General features: G+C 40.5%; 1 protein-coding gene across 7 annotated transcripts in view; it reads right to left on the bottom strand.

Annotated features, from left to right (window-relative positions):
* The window catches only part of LOC135526767 (cationic amino acid transporter 2-like), a 33407-nt gene extending 15859 nt beyond the window's left edge, over positions 1–17548 (bottom strand). For 2 of the 7 annotated variants that reach the window (XM_064955413.1, XM_064955419.1), the window contains exons 1-5: positions 14864–14947; positions 13739–13913; positions 8252–8453; positions 4677–4832; positions 4223–4388 (exon numbers count right to left, since the gene is read on the bottom strand). In XM_064955413.1, coding sequence (XP_064811485.1) covers positions 4223–4388; positions 4677–4832; positions 8252–8453; positions 13739–13906 — 692 coding nt within the window. In that variant the 5' untranslated portion in view covers positions 13907–13913; positions 14864–14947. The other 5 variants (XM_064955414.1, XM_064955417.1, XM_064955418.1 and 2 more) reach the window with 5 other exon arrangements.
* Between the last annotated feature and the right edge of the window lie 6013 nt (positions 17549–23561).

Here is a 23561-nt window from a genome sequence, read left to right as displayed (position 1 = left end):
TCACAATACAGGACATATATACTGGTCACGTTGACTGTAGAGGTCACAATACAGGACATATATACTGGTCATGTTGACTGCAGAGATCACAATACAGGACATAGATACTGGTCACGTTGACTGTAGAGGTTAGGTTCCTGGAGAGGTCACAATACAGGACATAGATACTGGTCACGTTGACTGTAGAGGTCACAATACAGGACATAGATACTGGTCACGTTGACTGTGGAGGTCACAATACAGGACATAGATACTAGTCACGTTGACTGTAGAGGTCACAATACAGGACATATATACTGGTCACGTTGACTGTAGAGGTCACAATACAGGACATATATACTGGTCACGTTGACTGTAGAGGTCACAATACAGGACATATATACTGGTCACGTTGACTGTAGAGGTCACAATACAGGACATATATACTGGTCACGTTGACTGTGGAGGTCACAATACAGGACATATATACTGGTCACGTTGACTGTAGAGGTCACAATACAGGACATATATACTGGTCACGTTGACTGGAGAGGTCACAATACAGGACATATATACTGGTCACGTTGACTGTAGAGGTCACAATACAGGACATAGATACTGGTCACGTTGACTGTAGAGGTCACAATACAGGACATAGATACTGGTCACGTTGACTGTAGAGGTTAGGTTCCTGGAGAGGTCACAATACAGGACATAGATACTGGTCACGTTGACTGTAGAGGTCACAATACAGGACATATATACTGGTCACGTTGACTGTAGAGGTCACAATACAGGACATATATACTGGTCACGTTGACTGTAGAGGTCACAATACAGGACATATATACTGGTCACGTTGACTGTAGAGGTCACAATACAGGACATATATACTGGTCACGTTGACTGTGGAGGTCACAATACAGGACATAGATACTGGTCACGTTGACTGTAGAGGTCACAATACAGGACATATATACTGGTCACGTTGACTGTAGAGGTCACAATACAGGACATATATACTGGTCATGTTGACTGCAGAGGTCACAATACAGGACATATATACTGGTCACGTTGACTGTAGAGGTCACAATACAGGACATATATACTGGTCATGTTGACTGCAGAGATCACAATACAGGACATAGATACTGGTCACGTTGACTGTAGAGGTTAGGTTCCTGGAGAGGTCACAATACAGGACATAGATACTGGTCACGTTGACTGTAGAGGTCACAATACAGGACATAGATACTGGTCACGTTGACTGTGGAGGTCACAATACAGGACATAGATACTAGTCACGTTGACTGTAGAGGTCACAATACAGGACATATATACTGGTCACGTTGACTGTAGAGGTCACAATACAGGACACATATACTGGTCACGTTGACTGTAGAGGTCACAATACAGGACGTAGATACTGGTCACATTGACTGTAGAGGTCACAATACAGGACATAGATACTGGTCACGTTGACTGTAGAGGTCACAATACAGGACATATATACTGGTCACGTTGACTGTAGAGGTCACAATACAGGACATATATACTGGTCACGTTGACTGGAGAGGTCACAATACAGGACATATATACTGGTCACGTTGACTGTAGAGGTCACAATACAGGACATATATACTGGTCACGTTGACTGGAGAGGTCACAATACAGGACATATATACTGGTCATGTTGACTGCAGAGGTCACAATACAGGACATATATACTGGTCATGTTGACTGGAGAGGTCACAATACAGGACATAGATACTGGTCACGTTGACTGTAGAGGTTAGGTTCCTGGAGAGGTCACAATACAGGACATAGATACTGGTCACGTTGACTGTAGAGGTCACAATACAGGACATAGATACTGGTCACGTTGACTGTAGAGGTCACAATACAGGACATATATACTGGTCACGTTGACTGTAGAGGTCACAATACAGGACATATATACTGGTCATGTTGACTGCAGAGGTCACAATACAGGACATATATACTGGTCACGTTGACTGTAGAGGTTAGGGTCCTGGAGAGGTCACAATACAGGACATATATACTGGTCATGTTGACTGTAGAGGTCACAATACAGGACATATATACTGGTCACGTTGACTGTAGAGGTCACAATACAGGACATATATACTGGTCATGTTGACTGTAGAGGTCACAATACAGGACATATATACTGGTCACGTTGACTGTAGAGGTCACAATACAGGACATATATACTGGTCACGTTGACTGTAGAGGTCACAATACAGGACATATATACTGGTCACGTTGACTGTGGAGGTCACAATACAGGACATAGATACTGGTCACGTTGACTGTAGAGGTCACAATACAGGACATATATACTGGTCATGTTGACTGCAGAGATCACAATACAGGACATAGATACTGGTCACGTTGACTGTAGAGGTTAGGTTCCTGGAGAGGTCACAATACAGGACATAGATACTGGTCACGTTGACTGTAGAGGTCACAATACAGGACATAGATACTGGTCACGTTGACTGTAGAGGTCACAATACAGGACATATATACTGGTCACGTTGACTGTAGAGGTCACAATACAGGACACATATACTGGTCACGTTGACTGTAGAGGTCACAATACAGGACATAGATACTGGTCACGTTGACTGTAGAGGTCACAATACAGGACATAGATACTGGTCACGTTGACTGTAGAGGTCACAATACAGGACATATATACTGGTCACGTTGACTGTAGAGGTCACAATACAGGACATATATACTGGTCACGTTGACTGTAGAGGTCACAATACAGGACATATATACTGGTCACGTTGACTGTAGAGGTCACAATACAGGACATATATACTGGTCACGTTGACTGGAGAGGTCACAATACAGGACATATATACTGGTCACGTTGACTGTAGAGGTCACAATACAGGACATAGATACTGGTCACGTTGACTGTAGAGGTCACAATACAGGACATAGATACTGGTCACGTTGACTGTAGAGGTCACAATACAGGACATAGATACTGGTCACGTTGACTGTAGAGGTCACAATACAGGACATATATACTGGTCACGTTGACTGTAGAGGTCACAATACAGGACATATATACTGGTCACGTTGACTGTAGAGGTCACAATACAGGACATAGATACTGGTCACGTTGACTGTAGAGCTCACAATACAGGACATAGATACTGGTCACGTTGACTGTAGAGGTCACAATACAGGACATATATACTGGTCACGTTGACTGTAGAGGTCACAATACAGGACATAGATACTGGTCACGTCGACTGTAGAGGTCACAATACAGGACATAGATACTGGTCACGTTGACTGTGGAGGTCACAATACAGGACATATATACTGGTCACGTTGACTGTAGAGGTCACAATACAGGACATAGATACTGGTCACGTTGACTGTAGAGGTCACAATACAGGACATATATACTGGTCACGTTGACTGTAGAGCTCACAATACAGGACATAGATACTGGTCACGTTGACTGTAGAGGTCACAATACAGGACATATATACTGGTCACGTTGACTGGAGAGGTCACAATACAGGACATAGATACTGGTCACGTTGACTGGAGAGGTCACAATACAGGACATAGATACTGGTCACGTTGACTGTAGAGGTCACAATACAGGACATAGATACTGGTCACGTTGACTGTAGAGGTCACAATACAGGACATATATACTGGTCACGTTGACTGTAGAGGTTAGGGTCCTGGAGAGGTCACCATACAGGACATAGATACTGGTCACGTTGACTGTAGAGGTCACAATACAGGACATAGATACTGGTCATGTTGACTGTAGAGGTTAGGGTCCTGGAGAGGTCACAATACAGGACATAGATACTGGTCACGTTGACTGTGGAGGTCACAATACAGGACATAGATACTGGTCACGTTGACTGTGGAGGTCACAATACAGGACATATATACTGGTCACGTTGACTGTAGAGGTTAGGGTCCTGGAGAAGACCATGTACATATGGTTGCAGAATAGTACCTTTCCAATCTTCTCTGGTTTTCCAGAAATCTTGGTTGAAGGATTCACGCTAATATTTCCTGCTAATACCATGGCTATAACATCCTCACACACATTTGCCTGTATAGAAATGTGTTCAACATCCACTGCAGTTGCTAGCAAGTTTGGTACGATGAAGGATATCTCATGTATTGTACTCAAACGTTTGTATTGTAATGAAACATGGTTGCATACTGTAATTCTGCTGTAGCGTTGATGAGCTCCTCCTGACTGATCTGCCAGTTACGGATGTCTCCCTTGACGAAGCCCGCGACAATGACAAACAGAAGCACCAGGATGTTGACGGCCGTGAAGATCTTGTTGACTATTGCCGATTCCTGGACACCGAAGGCCAGCAGACCTTCACAGGATGGAAACACATGGAACATGTGAGCATCATCATCACATTCACCATCTACATCATCATCATCATCACCATCATCATCACCATCATCACCATCATCATCATCACCATCATCATCATCACCATCATCATCACCACTATCATCATCACCACCACCATCATCATCACCATCATCATCATCATCATCGCCATCACCATCATCATCATCACCAGTACCAGTTTTAATGTCTCTATGTGGTTAAAACGAACCAATGATCAATCAATCAATCATCAGATTCAGTTTACCTGCCAGGAGCATAATGAGTCCAGCAGCAAAGAAGTCTGGGTATTCTGCGAGGCCCGGGAGGTTCATGTTTACGTTTTCTTTGAAGAAGTTCCCCATGGCGTTGCCGATGAGGTCATCAAAGGTTCCGCTCCAAGCCCTCGCCACGCTAGACGTTCCTGACAGGATGATGATGACAGGAGATTAGCCAATATGACAATAGATGGATCAACCAATCAACCCTTTACACTGGTGGGAATTTAGCCTTTTATGGATAGGGCTACATGTAAATGTTTCTTACAGAAGTAATATAAAAAGCACATGTGTAACCATGGTAGCAATTGAAAGGGAACAGTTTAGAGATAAATGGGACAAGTATTAGATCAAAAGGGGAGAGGACACAACAGTTCACCTGACACTAGACTGAAACCAAACATTTCCTTGTTGATGTGATGTGCATTTCACATGAACTGTACTTTATGAAAATACTCTGGATTCATTCAGTAACCTGACTATTCCTGGTAAATGTGGGGTGTAGGTGCAACATAAGACAAAACAAGGGTTTTGAGTGAGAGGACTAACCGGGGTCTCCAAGTGGGGACACACAAACCTCTCCAAAGTGTGCACAATTTGCTATTTTAATGCACTTTTTATGACTCAAAGAACAGTCTTCAACTATGAGGTGTTTTAAAGAGCTCCCCTAGTGGTGGCTTTGAGGAACTACAGCAAGCAAGTCCATTATACATTATAATCTGTGTCAGGTGGGCATGATGTTGAAGCTTGTTCATGTTCAACATGACTAGATAAGTTATAACATAAGATCTTACACAAGGGCCAATTCAGAGAAACAGATGGTGAACATTGATGAGCATTGGTGAGCATTGGTGAGCATTGGTGAGCATTGGTGAGCATTGGCAGGAGTCATGATGGCCCTTCGCGTGTGTGTGTTACGCTGTGAATTATCATCACGATAGACAAAACAGAGGCTCAACAGAGGCTCATTCTGTTCAGAACAACCCAGGGTATTTGACACCATCTCATCTTGCAACTCTTGTACATTAAACGTCAAATCAAAAATCGAATCTAATTTTATTGGTCACATACACATGGTTAGCAGATGTTATTGTGAGTGTAGCGAAATGCTTGTGCTTCTAGTTCCGACAGTGCAGCAATAACAAGTAATCTAACAATTCACCAACAACTACCTAATACACACAAATCTAAGTAAAGGAATGGAATAAGAATATATAAATATAAATATATGGATGAGCGATGGCCGAGCGGTGTAGGCAAGATGCAATAGATGGTGTAAAATACAGTATAAACATATGGTATGAGTGATGCAAGACCATGGTGATCATTAACATTGAGAAGATGAGAAGATAACTCTTAAGAGGAGAGAGTTCATTATGAATCATCATTTTACTGTGTTGTGGCATACATACAGAAAGCGCCCTCGAGGGCAGATATGAATGTGATTAACTAAGTTAGGCAAGAAATGTGAATGGTTAAGCTTTATTTAACTGGGCAAGTCAGCTCAGAACAACAATCAATGACAGCCTAGGAACAGTGGGTTAACTGCCTGTTCAGGGGCAGAATGAAAGATTTGTACCTTGTCAGCTCAGGGATTAGAATTTGTACCCGCTTCGGTTACTAATCCAACGCTCTAACCACTGGGCTACCCTGCCGCCCCATACAAATGACTCCAATTAGTTAAGGTTAGGTATCTCGGATACTTCAATTCTGTGAGTAGGACGAGACTATTAATAACTATATACTACATTACATTTACATTTAGGTATTCACTGTGTACTCTCTGTTTAGGGTCAGTCACAGTGGTCAGGTATTCACTGTGTACTCTCTGTTTAGGGCCAAATATCATTATAGTTGCTATGTTTTTTGTTGTTAATTCTTTCCAATATGTCAAGTAATTATCTTTTTGTTTTCTCATGATTTGGTTGGGTCTAATTGTGCTGCTGTCCTGGGGCTCTGTGGGGTCTGTTTGTGAACAGAGCCCCAGGACCAGCTTGCTTAGGGGACTCTTCTCCAGGTTCATCTCTCTGTAGGTGATGGCTTTGTTATGGAAGGTTTGGGAATCGCTTCCTTTTAGGTGGTTGTAGAATTTAACGGCCCTTTTCTGGATTTTGATAATTAGCGGGTATCAGCCAAATTCTGCTCTGCGTGAGTTATTTGGGGTTGTACACTTGAACATATTTTTGCAGAATTCTCTCCCTCTCTCTCTCTGCCTCTCTCTCTCTCTCTCTCTCGCTCTCTACATCTCTCTCTCTCTGCCTCTCTGTGTAATCTGAGGGAAATATGTGTCTCTAATATGGTCATACATTTGGCAGGCGGTTAGGAAGTTCAGGTCCGTTTCCACCACATTTTCTGGGCAGTGTGCAAATAGCCAGTCTTCTATTGAGAGAAGTATATATGCTGTCTATAGCTCTGGACTGGAGCCAAGAAATGGATGATGGTGAATCACTGTTTTACTGCAGGAGGTTAAAGTCAGAGATGAAAGGTTAAAGGAAGACATTGGATTCTTGTTCTTCTTGATTCTTGATTTATGGTTGATCATTTATGGTTCTCAGTGTCCCCAGGCACTGAGCCAAAGTGCTTATCGTCACACCAGGGAGCCGATGTTATACTAACAACATTATAAACATGCCTCAATAAAGATATACACTCACAGCCTAAATTCTTCGGTATTCTACAAGGTGTCTGAAATGTTCCACAGGGATGTTGGTCCATGCTGACGTGATGTCATCACGCAGCTGCTGCTGATTGGACGGCGAACAGCCCGTTCCGTCTCATCCTAAGGATGTTCTATTGGGTTGAGGTCTGGGGACTGACCAGGTCTGGGGACTGACCAGGTCTGGGGACTGACCAGGTCTGGGGACTGACCAGGCCACTCAAGTCAACTAAACTCATATTCCAGACAACGTTTTTCCACTCCAGTCCAGTGTTGGTGATGACGTTGCACACTGGAGCCGGTTCCTCTTGTTTTTAGCTGATAGGTGTGGAACCCGGTGTGGTCGTCTGCTGCAGTAGCCCACCGTGACAAGAATCGACGAGTTGTGCGTTCCGAGATGTTGTTCTGCCCACCACTGTTGTACCGGGCCGTCATCTGTCGTGTTCCGCCTGTTAGCTTGCATGGTCCTTGCCATTCTCCTTCAATCTTTCATCAACGGTTTGTTTCCAACCCCACAGGACGGCCGCTGACTGGATGTCTGTTGTTTGTCGTACCGTTCTCGGTAAACCGTAGACACTGTCGTGCGTGAAAACCCCAGGAGAGCGGACATTTTTGAGATACTGGATACTGTGCGCCTGACACAGACAATCATACCACGCTCAAAGTCACGTAGGTCATTCCTGTTGCCCATTCTAAAGTTAATTTGAACAGTAACTGAATGCCTCAATGCCTGTCTGCCTGCTTTATATAAAAAGCCACGGAACACGTGACTCACTTGCTGTAGGAGCGATCCATTTTTGTGAACGGGGTGGTGTACCTAATGAACTGGCCGGTGAGTGTCGATCAGATAGGAACGAGAAGGAAGAATCAGTCTGAACTAGAAGGAAGTAATATATGGTTGTATCTTACCAATGACGTAGGACAGCAACAGATTCCACCCGGTAATAAACGCCAGTAGCTCTCCCACCGTCACATAGCTGTACAGATACGCAGACCCCGTTTTGGGGACGCGGGCCCCGAACTCAGCGTAGCACAAGCCGGCAAAGACGGAGGCCACGGCAGCGATGAAGAAGGATATGATGATGCTGGGACCTGACGATGTCCTAGCAACCTGATAAACATGACAATCAATCATTAATCAATAACGTTGATTTTATTAAAGCTCTTTTTACATCAGCAGTTTCTAAATACCCGGCCAAAACCCCAAAGCGCAAGCAATGCCGAAGCAGAAACCCAGTCGCCAGGGAAAACTCCCTGAGAAGGAAGGAACCTAAGAAGAAACCTAGAGAGAAACAAACATTTCGGAGTCATCTGAAAATCATGATAGCAAATCATACATTACATTTGTATAGTGACTTTCATTAGATGAGATAGATAGAAATACATCATCTTAAGGAAATTCAAAGTGGATCAGGAGAGTCTTAAAGGAGAATTTTAACTTTTTATAAGCAATATAAAAATAAAAATACTTAAATGGTGTTTTCAAAAGGTCCAGAAACGTTTTGTTTTTTTTACAATTTTTTTTTTTTTTTTTTTTACCTCAACCAGCAATTCACTTCCTCGTCCCCATTGTGCATTATATTCCATTGTGTGCAACTCAAGCTGTTTTCCCTATCTAGCTGTTCCATTCTCTGTGTAGACTGCTGCTAGAATGGACGGAGACGTGTCACTCGAATCGCAGCGTTACGTTGCGGATAAAGTTCGGAATAACACACTTTCATGTGTACAACATCTAAAGACCTGTATCACTCTACTGAGACCGTTTCCGTTTCTAAAATGACATGTTTGGTTGTTTTTGTTCATGTTTTTTTCAGAGCACCCAAACAGCACATCAACAATGAGCAAGTGAATCGCTGGTTGGGGTAAGTTTCTCAAAAACAAGTGAAATTGCACCCTTGTGTAACATTCCATTTACATCAAAATAGAGACTTGGTTGTAAAAAACTAAATTCTCCTTTAAGTGTTGAAGGGTTACGGTGTTAAGTTAATGTGCAAAAGGTGTTCAGGCGTCTAGACCAAAAAAGCACCATTTTGCCAATGTCTTCATCATCATCCCCCCTCCTTGCTTTAGGTCAATGTATCATTCCCGTCAAGAGTCGCTCCTGTCAGTCCTGTGCTGTCGAACCTGCATCAAGGTTAATCCCAAACCGAACCTTCCTGGATATGTTTATTCATTAAAAGTGCAACTCCAGGCTTAGCAAGAAGAGAGGCCGATGAAATCAAAGGGCACCAATGTTTCTACCCTTAAGTTTACTTACTGTATTTGTACGTTTTTTTTTCAACAGGAAATGTTCAGAAATAGTTGGAGTGTGTCTTAACATATATTATTCAACCATTATTTTCTCAGATGGGTGTCACCCCCCCCTCCCCAGGGGTCAAATCCGAGATGGATCGATATCTAAATATTTTTATTATACATGAATCTACACATCTGCCAAATGAGGTGCTTTTATCACAAACTGAACCGCCCCCACTATAGTGTTGAAGTGTTACGTTGAAGTGTTACTGAACAACGTTGAAGTGTTACTTTTGAAGTGTTATGTTGAAGAGATACGTCAAAGATTTACTGAACAACTTTGAAATGTTATGTTGAAGTGTTACGTTAAATTGTTACGTTGAAGTGTTACGTTGAAGTGTTACGTTAAATTGTTACATTGAAGTGTTACATTGAAGTGTTACGTTAAATTGTTACGTTAAAGTGTTACGTTAAATTGTTACATTGAAGTGTTACATTGAAGTGTTACGTTAAATTGTTACGTTAAAGTGTTACGTTAAATTGTTACATTGAAGTGTTACATTGAAGTGTTACGTTAAATTGTTACATTGAAGTGTTACATTGAAGTGTTACGTTAAATTGTTACATTAAAGTGTTACATTGAAGTGTTACGTTAAATTGTTACGATAAATTGTTACGTTAAAGTGTTACATTGAAGTGTTACGTTAAATTGTTACATTGAAGTGTTACATTGAAGTGTTACGTTAAATTGTTATGTTAAAGTTTTACGTTAAATTGTTACATTGAAGTGTTACATTGAAGTGTTACGTTAAATTGTTACGTTAAAGTGTTACGTTAAATTGTTACATTGAAGTGTTACATTGAAGTGTTACGTTAAATTGTTACATTGAAGTGTTACATTGAAGTGTTACGTTAAATTGTTACATTAAAGTGTTACATTGAAGTGTTACGTTAAATTGTTACGATAAATTGTTACGTTAAAGTGTTACATTGAAGTGTTACGTTAAATTGTTACATTGAAGTGTTACATTGAAGTGTTACGTTAAATTGTTATGTTAAAGTTTTACGTTAAATTGTTACATTGAAGTGTTACATTGAAGTGTTACGTTAAATTGTTACGTTAAAGTGTTACGTTAAATTGTTACATTGAAGTGTTACATTGAAGTGTTACGTTAAATTGTTACGTTAAAGTGTTACGTTAAATTGTTACATTGAAGTGTTACATTGAAGTGTTACGTTAAATTGTTACGTTAAAGTGTTACGTTAAATTGTTACATTGAAGTGTTACATTGAAGTGTTACGTTAAATTGTTACATTAAAGTGTTACAATGAAGTGTTACGTTAAATTGTTACGATAAATTGTTACGTTAAAGTGTTACATTGAAGTGTTACGTTAAATTGTTACATTGAAGTGTTACATTGAAGTGTTACGTTAAATTGTTATGTTAAAGTTTTACGTTAAATTGTTACATTGAAGTGTTACATTGATGTGTTACGTTAAATTGTTACGTTAAAGTGTTACGTTAAATTGTTACATTGAAGTGTTACATTGAAGTGTTACGTTAAATTGTTACATTAAAGTGTTACATTGAAGTGTTACATTGAATTGTTACGTTAAATTGTTACGTTAAATTGTTACGTTGAAGTGTTACATTGAAGTGTTACGTTAAATTGTTACATTGAAGTGTTACATTGAAGTGTTACGTTAAATTGTTACGTTGAAGTGTTACGTTGAAGTGTTACGTTAAAGTGTTACGTTAAAGTGTTACGTCGAATTGTTACGTTAAATTGTTACGTTGAAGTGTTACATTGAAGTGTTACATTGAAGTGTTACATTGAAGTGTTACGTTAAATTGTTACGTTAAAGCTTTACGTTAAATTGATACATTGAAGTGTTACATTGAAGTGTTACGTTAAAGTGTTACGTTAAATTGTTACATTGAAGTGTTACATTGAAGTGTTACGTTAAATTGTTACGTTAAAGTGTTACATTGAAGTGTTACGTTAAATTGTTACGATAAATTGTTACGTTGAAGTGTTACATTGAAGTGTTACGTCAAATTGTTACGTTAAAGTGTTACGTTAAATTGTTACATTGAAGTGTTACATTGAAGTGTTATGTTAAATTGTTACGTTAAAGTGTTACGTTAAATTGTTACATTGAAGTGTTACATTGAAGTGTTACGTTAAATTGTTACATTAAAGTGTTACATTGAAGTGTTAGATAGAAGTGTTACGTTAAATTGTTACGATGAAGTGTTACGTTAAAGTGTTATGTTAAATTGTTACGTTAAAGGGTTACGTTGAAGTGTTATGTTAAAGTGTTACGTTAAAGTGTTACGTTAAAGTGTTACTTCAAATTGTTACGTTAAAGTGTTACGTTAAATTGTTACGATAAGTTGTTACGTTGAAGTGTTACATTGAAGTGTTACGTTAAATTGTTACATTGAAGTGTTACACTGAAGTGTTACGTTAAATTGTTACGTTAAAGTGTTACGTTAAATTGTTACATTGAAGTGTTACATTGAAGTGTTATGTTAAATTGTTACGTTAAAGTGTTACGTTAAATTGTTACATTGAAGTGTTACATTGAAGTGTTACGTTAAATTGTTACATTAAAGTGTTACATTGAAGTGTTAGATTGAAGTGTTATGTTAAATTGTTACGTTAAAGGGTTACGTTGAAGTGTTACGTTAAAGTGTTACGTTAAAGTGGTACGTCAAATTGTTACGTTAAAGTGTTACGTTAAATTGTTACATTGAAGTGTTACATTGAAGTGTTACGTTAAATTGTTACATTAAAGTGTTACATTGCAGTGTTACATTGAAGTGTTACGTTAAATTGTTACGTTGAAGTGTTACATTAAAGTGTTACGTTAAATTGTTACGTTAAAGGGTTACGTTGAAGTGTTACGTTAAAGTGTTACGTTAAAGTGTTACGTTAAAGTGTTACGTTAAAGTGTTACGTCGAATTGTTACGTTAAATTGTTACGTTGAAGTGTTACATTGAAGTGTTACATTGAAGTGTTACATTGAAGTGTTACGTTAAAGTGTTACGTAGGGTCAAGTGTTATGTTGAAGTGTTACGTTAAAGTGTTACGTTAAAGTGTTACGTTGAAGTGTTACGTATGGTTAAGTGTTACGTTAAAGTGTTACGTATGGTTAAGTGTTACGTTGAAGTGTTACGTTGAAGTGTTACGTATGGTTAAGTGTTACGTTAAAGTGTTACGTATGGTTAAGTGTTACGTTGAAGTGTAACGTTGAAGTGTTACTTTGAAGTATGATGTATGGTTAAGTGTTAAATTGTTACGTTGAAGTGTTACATTAACGTGTTACGTTAAATTGTTACGTTAAAGGGTTACGTTGAAGTGTTACGTTAAAGTGTTACGTTAAAGTGTTACTTCAAATTGTTACGTTGAAGTGTTACGTTGAAGTGTTACGTTAAAGTGTTACGTTAAAGTGTTACGTCGAATTGTTACGTTAAATTGTTACGTTGAAGTGTTACATTGAAGTGTTACATTGAAGTGTTACATTGAAGTGTTACGTTAAAGTGTTACGTAGGGTCAAGTGTTATGTTGAAGTGTTACGTTAAAGTGTTACGTTAAAGTGTTACGTTGAAGTGTTACGTATGGTTAAGTGTTACGTTAAAGTGTTACGTATGGTTAAGTGTTACGTTGAAGTGTTACGTTGAAGTGTTACGTATGGTTAAGTGTTACGTTAAAGTGTTACGTATGGTTAAGTGTTACGTTGAAGTGTAACGTTGAAGTGTTACTTTGAAGTATGATGTATGGTTAAGTGTTAAAGTGTTACGTTGAAGTGTTACGTTGAAGTGTTACATTGAAGTGTGATGTATGGTTAAGTGTTAAAGTGTTACGTTGAAGTTTTACGTTGAAGTGTTACGTTGAAGTGTTACATTGAAGTGTGATGTATGGTTAAGTGTTAAAGTGTTACGTTAAAGTGTTACGTTAAAGTGTGATGTATGGTTAAGTGTTAAAGTGTTAAAAATGTTAAAAGGTAAACAGGTGAAGAAAAGAAAGTTGCACTTAGCCTCTATCAGATATGTATCCATACATCTCCCCTGCTCCCAAGGTAGTCCCTACCCGTAGGGCCACCAACTCAACAGTGTTAAGTTAAAAGAACTAAGAAGACGTTGTATCCACACCTCTCCAGAGAGAACGTAGACCCCTGCCCCCAGGGTACTCCCCACCCCTAGGGCCACCAGGTCCAGGGTGGTCAGACAGCGGTTGAAAGTGGACTCCTCTCCCTCGGGCTCCAGAGGTTTTCTCCTGGACAGGCTCCGTACAAAGGAGCTCAATAAGTGGCAGGTCATCCTTCTACTAGGGTCAGGGGTTAGGGGTCAGGGGTTGGGGGAAGAAGAGAGGGGAAATGTAATGAGAGAAGGTAGAGAGAGAAAAGGGGATCAGGGAGGGGGAGTGAGAGAGAAAGAGAGAGAGAGTGAGAGAGAGAGAGTGAGAGAGAGAGAGAGAGTGAGAGAGAGAGAGAGAGAGAGAGAGAGAGAGTGAGAGAGAAGAGAAGAGAAGAGAGAGAGAGAGAGAGAGAGAAGAGAAGAGAAGAGAAGAGAAGAGAAGAGAAGAGAGAGAGAGAGAGAGAGAGAGAGAGAAGAGAGGGAGAGAGAGGGAGAGAGAGAAGAGAGAGAGAGAGAAGAGAGGGAGATAGAGAGATAGAGAGAGAAGAGAGAGAGAGAGATAGAGAGAGAAGAGAGAGAGAGAGAGAGAGAGAGAGAGAGAGAGAGAGAGAGAGAGAGAGAGAGAGAGAGAGAGAGAGAGAGAGAGAGAGAATGGATGAGTGAACATGTTGGTGAATAATTGTCAGAACACCCCTCACACTGAATCATTTATAACTATATGATGTTCAAGAACATTATTTTCTAATGATTTAGCTATTCAAAAGCTACATTGAAGAAGAAAAAACCCACTGGAATTCAATGTAAAACTGTCCGACTTTACCACATAGTTTATGACATACCTCAAAGTATTTAAAAGATCAGAAGTATAATATCAGAAACGTTATTGATAATGTATCGGTTTCCATGTATTTTATGAGGTCTTCTATATAACACCATGATCTTTGTAAATCTACTGTCAAATCCATGAGTTACTTTGTGGACTGTCCCCATCAGTAGCATTCTTACACGAGTCACACTAACTCCAACAGTTCAGCACCATTGAGTGGAAACCTTTGCTTAATTCTTTTAAAAACAGCAAAATCACTATAATTAGTCTACCAAATAATAAATATATATATATTTATTTTTTTGTCTGCTTACCTCTTAGTGAGTTATTCCCTGCTACAGAGCTGTGCTGTGTTTAAGAGAGACAATTGATAGTGTTTGTTATTCTATCCTTCAATCACTCACTTGTTTTATGCCTCGTCCTTTATCACCTGCCTGACTGAAGACTGCTGATGCCTGTCGTTTTAGTCCTGATAGGTTCTATAACTACGCCCTGACCTGCTACATGACTCTGGCTTTTACACAACCTCTAATAACTTACCACACACACATACCTGCTACATGACTCTGGCTTTTACACAACCTCTAATAACTTACCACACACACATACCTGCTACATGACTCTGGCTTTTACACAACCTCTAATAACTTACCACACACACATACCTGCTACATGACTCTGGCTTTTACACAACCTCTAATAACTTACCACACACACATACCTGCTACATGACTCTGGCTTTTACACAACCTCTAATAACTTACCACACACACATACCTGCTACATGACTCTGGCTTTTACACAACCTCTAATAACTTACCACACACACATACCTGCTACATGACTCTGGCTTTTACACAACCTCTAATAACTTACCACACACACATACCTGCTATATGACTCTGGCTTTTACACAACCTCTAATAACTTACCACACACACATACCTGCTATATGACTCTGGCTTTTACACAACCTCTAATAACTTACCACACACACATACCTGCTACATGACTCTGGCTTTTACACAACCTCTAATAACTTACCACACACACATACCTGCTACATGACTCTGGCTTTTACACAACCTCTAATAACTTACCACACACACATACCTGCTACATGACTCTGGCTTTTACACAACCTCTAATAACTTACCACACACACATACCTGCTACATGACTCTGGCTTTTACACAACCTCTAATAACTTACCACACACACATACCTGCTACATGACTCTGGCTTTTACACAACCTCTAATAACTTACCACACACACATACCTGCTATATGACTCTGGCTTTTACACAACCTCTAATAACTTACCACACACACATACCTGCTACATGACTCTGGCTTTTACACAACCTCTAATAACTTACCACACACACATACCTGCTATATGACTCTGGCTTTTACACAACCTCTAATAACTTACCACACACACATACCTGCTACATGACTCTGGCTTTTACACAACCTCTAATAACTTACCACACACACATACCTGCTACATGACTCTGGCTATTACACAACCTCTAATAACTTACCACACACACATACCTGCTACATGACTCTGGCTTTTACACAACCTCTAATAACTTACCACACACACACACCTGCTACATGACTCTGGCTTTTACACAACCTCTAATAACTTACCACACACACATACCTGCTACATGACTCTGGCTTTTACACAACCTCTAATAACTTACCACACACACATACCTGCTACATGACTCTGGCTTTTACACAACCTCTAAGAACTTACCACACACACATACCTGCTACATGACTCTGGCTTTTACACAACCTCTAATAACTTACCACACACACATACCTGCTACATGACTCTGGCTTTTACACAACCTCTAAGAACTTACCACACACACATACCTGCTACATGACTCTGGCTTTTACACAACCTCTAATAACTTACCACACACACATACCTGCTACATGACTCTGGCTTTTACACAACCTCTAATAACTTACCACACACACATACCTGCTACATGACTCTGGCTTTTACACAACCTCTAATAACTTACCACACACACATACCTGCTACATGACTCTGGCTTTTACACAACCTCTAATAACTTACCACACACACATACCTGCTACATGACTCTGGCTTTTACACAACCTCTAATAACTTACCACACACACATACCTGCTACATGACTCTGGCTTTTACACAACCTCTAATAACTTACCACACACACATACCTGCTACATGACTCTGGCTTTTACACAACCTCTAATAACTTACCACACACACATACCTGCTACATGACACTGGCTTTTACACAACCTCTAATAACTTACCACACACACATACCTGCTATATGACTCTGGCTTTTACACAACCTCTAATAACTTACCACACACACATACCTGCTACATGACTCTGGCTTTTACACAACCTCTAATAACTTACCACACACACATACCTGCTACATGACTCTGGCTTTTACACAACCTCTAATAACTTACCACACACACATACCTGCTACATGACTCTGGCTTTTACACAACCTCTAATAACTTACCACACACACATACCTGCTACATGACTCTGGCTTTTACACAACCTCTAATAACTTACCACACACACATACCTGCTATATGACTCTGGCTTTTACACAACCTCTAATAACTTACCACACACACATACCTGCTACATGACTCTGGCTTTTACACAACCTCTAATAACTTACCACACACACATATCTAGCCAAAACAGACTACTTTTATCCATAGGATAAACCTGTCATAAGGAAATATTTACAGTATGTCATGTAAATAGATGTTTATTAAACATTTATGTCATATAAAAACCATGAATTAGGAATGTAATATCTAATAACAAGTGTGTGAATCAATAGAATGTGTACTCACCTTACGATAGAAGTTCTATGTTGTCATGTGTTCTGAGACGGAACATTGACAATCAGAGACATTCCATTCTATTCTGTTCTGTTCTGTTCTGTTCTCTCTCTCTCTCTCTCTCTCTCTCTCTCTCTCTCTCTCTCTCTCTCTCTCTCTCTCTCTCTGTCTCTCTCTCTCTCTCTCTCTCTCTCTCTGTCTCTCTCTCTCTCTCTCTCTGTCTCTCTCTCTCTTTCTCTCTCTCTCTCCCTCTCCCTCTCTCTCTCCCTCTGTCTCTCTCTCTGTCTCTCCCTCTCTCTCTCTCTCTCTCTGTCTCTCTCTCTCTCTCTCTCTCTCTCTCTCTCTCTCTCTCTCTCGCTCTCTCTCAATTCAATTCAATTCAATTGACTTTATTGACATGGCACGTTCATTATTACTAACATTGTCAAAGTATATATATCGAAAAATAAAGATAAAATACCAACAGCAATAATAATAGTAGTAGTGGACATGGGATTACCCAGGGCGGCAGGGTAGCCTAGTGGTTAGAGCGATGGACTAGTAACCGGAAGGTTGCAATTTCAACCCCCCAAGCTGACAAGGTACAAATCTGTCGTTCTGCCCCTGAACAGGCAGTTAACCCACTGTTCCTAGGCCGTCATTGAAAATAAGAATTTGTTCTTAACTGACTTGCCTAGTTAAATAAAGGTCAAAAAAAATTAACAGCAACTACAACAATATGAATCAGAACAACAATACATTAAAGCAATGGTAGGAGACCAGTGTCAACATGACTGAGAAGACACATGACCTGGTAGTAGACCAGTGTCAACATGACTGAAAGACAAAACAAAACAAGATGACATTACTTTGCACTTTTCACTGGCTGTCCCTCAGGTTGTGGCAGGAGGACACATATTTGGCTGCCAAAACTGCACATTTTGGCTTTACACCCAATAAATATTAGATTTTTTCTACATATTTTATAGTTTCAAATTCTTTGTATTGAATTATAATTTTGGGAAAGAAATATTCTCTTAGGTCTGAGTATTTGTCACAGTGTAATAGGAAATGCAGCTCTGTCTCTACCTCTCTCTTGGAGCAGAGTGAGCACAGCCTGTCCTCTCTGGGCAGCCAGGTTTGTCTGTTACAACCGGTCTCTATAGCCAGACTGTCCTCTCTGTGTGGTGTCTCTCCAATAGGTGACATATTCTTCTTTTTGTTTTGTGATGATTTGGTTGGGCCAGATTTTCTGAGTGCTGTCCTGAGGCTCTATGGGGTTGACAACAACAATAAATAAAATAAATAAAATAATAATAATAACAATAATAAATATACAACAGAATCCACAAAGAAATAGTTCATTGGCAATAAAATCAACATTTTTCTAAATGACCATCTCAGTCTCCGGACTTGAAACCCATTGAAAACCTGTGGTTTGAATTTAAGAGCGCAGTCCATTAGCGCAGACAAAGGATATCAAAGATCTGGAAGGATTCCGTACAGAGGAATGGTCTAAGATCACTCATAATGTGTTCTAGAACTCATCAAACATCTGGTAGGATTCTGTATAGAGGAATGGTCTAAGATCCCTCATAATGTGTTCTAGAACTCATCAAACATCTGGTAGGATTCTGTATAGAGGAATGGTCTAAGATCCCTCATAATGTGTTCTAGAACTCATCAAACATCTGGTAGGATTCTGTATAGAGGAATGGTCTAATATCCCTCATAATGTGTTCTAGAACTCATCAAACATCTGGTAGGATTCTGTATAGAGGAATGGTCTAAGATCCCTCATAATGTGTTCTAGAACTCATCAAACATCTGGTAGGATTCTGTATAGAGGAATGGTCTAATATCCCTCATAATGTGTTCTAGAACTCATCAAACATCTGGTAGGATTCTGTATAGAGGAATGGTCTAAGATCCCTCATAATGTGTTCTAGAACTCATAAAACATCTGGTAGGATTCTGTATAGAGGAATGGTCTAAGATCCCTCATAATGTGTTCTAGAACTCATCAAACATCTGGTAGGATTCTGTATAGAGGAATGGTCTAAGATCCCTCATAATGTGTTCTAGAACTCATAACACATCTGGTAGGATTCTGTATAGAGGAATGGTCTAAGATCCCTCATAATGTGTTCTAGAACTCATAAAACATCTGGTAGGATTCTGTATAGAGGAATGGTCTAAGATCCCTCATAATGTGTTCTCTAATCTCATAAAACATCTGGTAGGATTCTGTATAGAGGAATGGTCTAAGATCCCTCATAATGTGTTCTCTAATCTCATAAAACATCTGGTAGGATTCTGTATAGAGGAATGGTCTAAGATCCCTCATAATGTGTTCTAGAACTCATCAAACATCTGGTAGGATTCTGTATAGAGGAATGGTCTAAGATCCCTCATAATGTGTTCTAGAACTCATAACACATCTGGTAGGATTCTGTATAGAGGAATGGTCTAAGATCCCTCATAATGTGTTCTAGAACTCATAAAACATCTGGTAGGATTCTGTATAGAGGAATGGTCTAAGATCCCTCATAATGTGTTCTAGAACTCATCAAACATCTGGTAGGATTCTGTATAGAGGAATGGTCTAAGATCCCTCATAATGTGTTCTAGAACTCATCAAACATCTGGTAGGATTCTGTATAGAGGAATGGTCTAAGATCCCTCATAATGTGTTCTAGAACTCATAAAACATCTGGTAGGATTCTGTATAGAGGAATGGTCTAAGATCCCTCATAATGTGTCCTCTAATCTCATAAAACATCTGGTAGGATTCTGTATAGAGGAATGGTCTAAGATCCCTCATAATGTGTCCTCTAATCTCATAAAACATCTTAGAAAAAGGTGATATATTGAAAGGTATTATTTTGAACCCTACCTTTTTGAGAAACAAAAATATTACTTGTTAAACAAAAACACTTTCTCTGAGCAATTGTATTAGTATAACATAATATAATTTCCCCCAAAATGCAAGCATACAATATACAGGTAACTGTCAAAATAAAGGAAACCCCAACATAAAGTGCCTTAATAGGGTGTTGGGTCACCACGAACCAGAACAGCTTCAATGCACCTCGGCATAGATTCTACTAGTGTCTGGAACTCTATTGGAGGGATGTGACATCATTCTTCATGAGGAATTCCGTTATTTGATGTTTTGTTGATGGTGGTGGAAAACGCTGTCTCCAGAATCTTCCATAAGTGTTCAATTGTGTTGAGATCTGGTGACTGAGACAGCCATGCATGTGGCTTACATCCTTTTCATGCTCATCAAACCATTCAGTGACCACTCGTACCCTGTGGATGGGGGCATAGCCATAGTAGCCAAAATAATCTTCTGCCCAGCATTTTCTTACATAACCCTAAGCATGCTAATTGCTTAATTAACTCAGGAACCACACATGTGTGGAAGCACCTGTTTTCAATATACTTTGTATCCCTCATTTACTGAAGTTTCACCTTTATTTTGGCACTACTGTAGCTAAGCATTTGAATTGTTTATTTCATACAGTCATTTTTGCTTCTCTTTATTAAGGGTGTCAATAATTTCAAAACCCACTGTGGCTGTCAGTCCACACAGTTTCTTTCTCAGCCCACACCACGACACACCCTGCATTGTTGCCCTGTCCCCATCATCTCAGTTAGGGCCGACTCTGGGGACGAGGTTATGTTTTTCTCTGTCTACAGCTGACAGGCAGCTCTAACTATCAACCCTGATAGAAAATGTCGAAATAATCACTATTAACTGAGAGATGAAGTCATAATTATCCCTATCGGTCTTGTTAGCTAAATAATTAAGATGAGAGAGAGAGAGAGAGAGAGAGAGAGAGAGAGAGAGAGAGAGAGAGAGAAGGGGACAAAGCTGCTTTCATGGTTTATAACCTTGGTTTGGGCTGTACACTTACTCTTTGTGGCAGTGTGGTTGTTTCGTTTTCTTTCCCCCTGAGCCTCCTCTCGTCTCCCATAAAGGGACTTCAGCCAACCCTAATCTCTCCTGGCGTCCACCTCCCTACTTAGGGACGGACTGGGATCAAAAATCGGCCCGGGCATTTCTAACACACAAGCCCATTTCCCCCCCCTTGAGGCCTCTATTATTAGCCAAATCACTATAATTCTTCTCACTGGGCTAAAGATGAAGCAGCCCGTCTGGCCCATGGCCAGTCCTTTTCTGTCGCTTCCCCGGCCCTGCCTCTCCACCCCCTGGCCCACCCTGGCCCTGCTTCTCCACCCCCTGGCCCACCCTGGCCCTACCTCTCCACCTCCTGGCCCACCCTGGCCCTGCTTCTCCACCCCCTGGCCCACCCCTGCCCTGCCTCTCCACCCCCTGGCCCACCCCTGCCCTGCCTCTCCACCCCCTGGCCCACCCTGGCCCTGCCTCTCCACCCCCTGGCCCACCCAGGGGGTGGAGAGAGAGACGGAGAGAGAGAGAGAGAGAGAGAGAGAGAGAGAGAGAGAGAGAGAGAGAGGGAGAGAGAGAGAGAAAGAGGGAGAGCGAGAAAGAGAGAGAGGGAGAGAGAGAGGGAGAGAGAGAGAGAGAGATGGAGAGATGGAGAGAGAGAGAGAGAGAGAGAGAGAGAGGGAGAGAGAGAAAGAGAGAGAGGGAGAGAGAGGGGGAGAGAGAGAAAGAGAGAGACGGAGAGATGGAGAGAGAGAGGGAGAGAGAGGGAGAGAGAAAGAAAGAGAGGGAGAGAGGGAGAGAGAGAGAGAGAGACGGAGAGATGGAGAGAGAGAGGGAGAGAGAGGGAGAGAGAAAGAAAGAGAGGGAGAGAGGGAGAGAGAGAGAGAGAGAGAGAGAGACGGAGACAGAGATGGAGAGAGAGGGAGAGAGAGAGGGAGAGAGAGAGAGAGACGGGGACGGCCGCCCCAGTAAATAAATACATATATATAAACATCCCAAATTACTATTTCTAGTTTATTCTCTCTCTCGTTATCTTCCCAAATACTTGTGACAACAAACACCACTCTACACCACTCTATAAATCCCATAAATCCATCATTTGAATAGACTGTCTCATTTGTTGTTGTTGTTGTTGTTAATCCCGAGTGGACGGACAAATATATCCGCTGTCTGTGTTTACTCTGATGAGGGCAAAGTGATTTTTTTACAGCCACATATTGTTGTGTGACCCTCCTACTCACTTGATTGATTTAAATAGCCTTAGACTTGTCTGCTACATCTGGCTCCGTTTGGCCCATAACGTCCTCGTTATTACACACTGAATGCATCCAAAATGGCACCCTATTTCCTATGTAGGGCACTACTTTTGACCAGAGTCCTATGGGACCTTATGCACTACATAGGGAATAGGGTGCCATTTGGGACAAATCCACAATCAGGACGACAGGGTGAGAACTGCGCTGAATGTCAGAAATGCTTTTCTGCTGTACACTCTACTCTTTAGGTTATTGATTGGGTCCATATACTGTGGTCACATGGGGTATTGATTAAAAAAAAGTGGGACTTTTGTTTTGGGAATGTCTTGATGTGAGGGTGGGAACTCATTTCTGTCAAGGAATCGGATCAAATATTCGATGTAATGCAACAGAGAGCAGTATATCTGTCAGGATTTGGCCAGGGTTGTTCCGGTTTTGGCCACTAGATGCCCCCATTGTGCTTTTTGACCCTTTTTTTCCCTTGTTCCCAGTTATTTACATTTACATTTAAGTCATTTAGCAGATGCTCTTATCCAGAGCGACTTACAAATTGGTGAATTCACCAGTTATTATTAGCACCTGTGCCTCGTTTCCCTTGATTGTATTTAAACCCTTAGTTTTCCTCAGTTCTTTGCTTTGTGTTTGAATGTTAGCACCCAGCCCCAGTGATGCTGTTAACATTTGTTGCTCCAGTTGGACTCGCTTGTGGTACTCTGTTTTTTGTTCTTATTTATTTTTGAGTATCTTTTGAGGCTTTTCCCTGCTGTACCTACCACCTTGTGGATTTACCTTTTTGACTTGGAGGATTACCGTTGTTCTCTTGGAATTACTTTTGACGTTGTGGATTTACATTTTTGCCTGAAGAACTTTCCTTGATTTTATTAAAACACTGTCTCAAGTACTGCTGTGTCTGCCTCATCTTCTGGTTTTTGCTGACTATTCGTGGCTCAGTTTGCTAAGTGACTGTT

This window comes from Oncorhynchus masou, chromosome 32, assembly GCF_036934945.1.
Source record: "Oncorhynchus masou masou isolate Uvic2021 chromosome 32, UVic_Omas_1.1, whole genome shotgun sequence".
NCBI classification, from domain to species: domain Eukaryota; kingdom Metazoa; phylum Chordata; class Actinopteri; order Salmoniformes; family Salmonidae; genus Oncorhynchus; species Oncorhynchus masou.
This window is presented reverse-complemented; position numbering and strand designations above follow the sequence as displayed.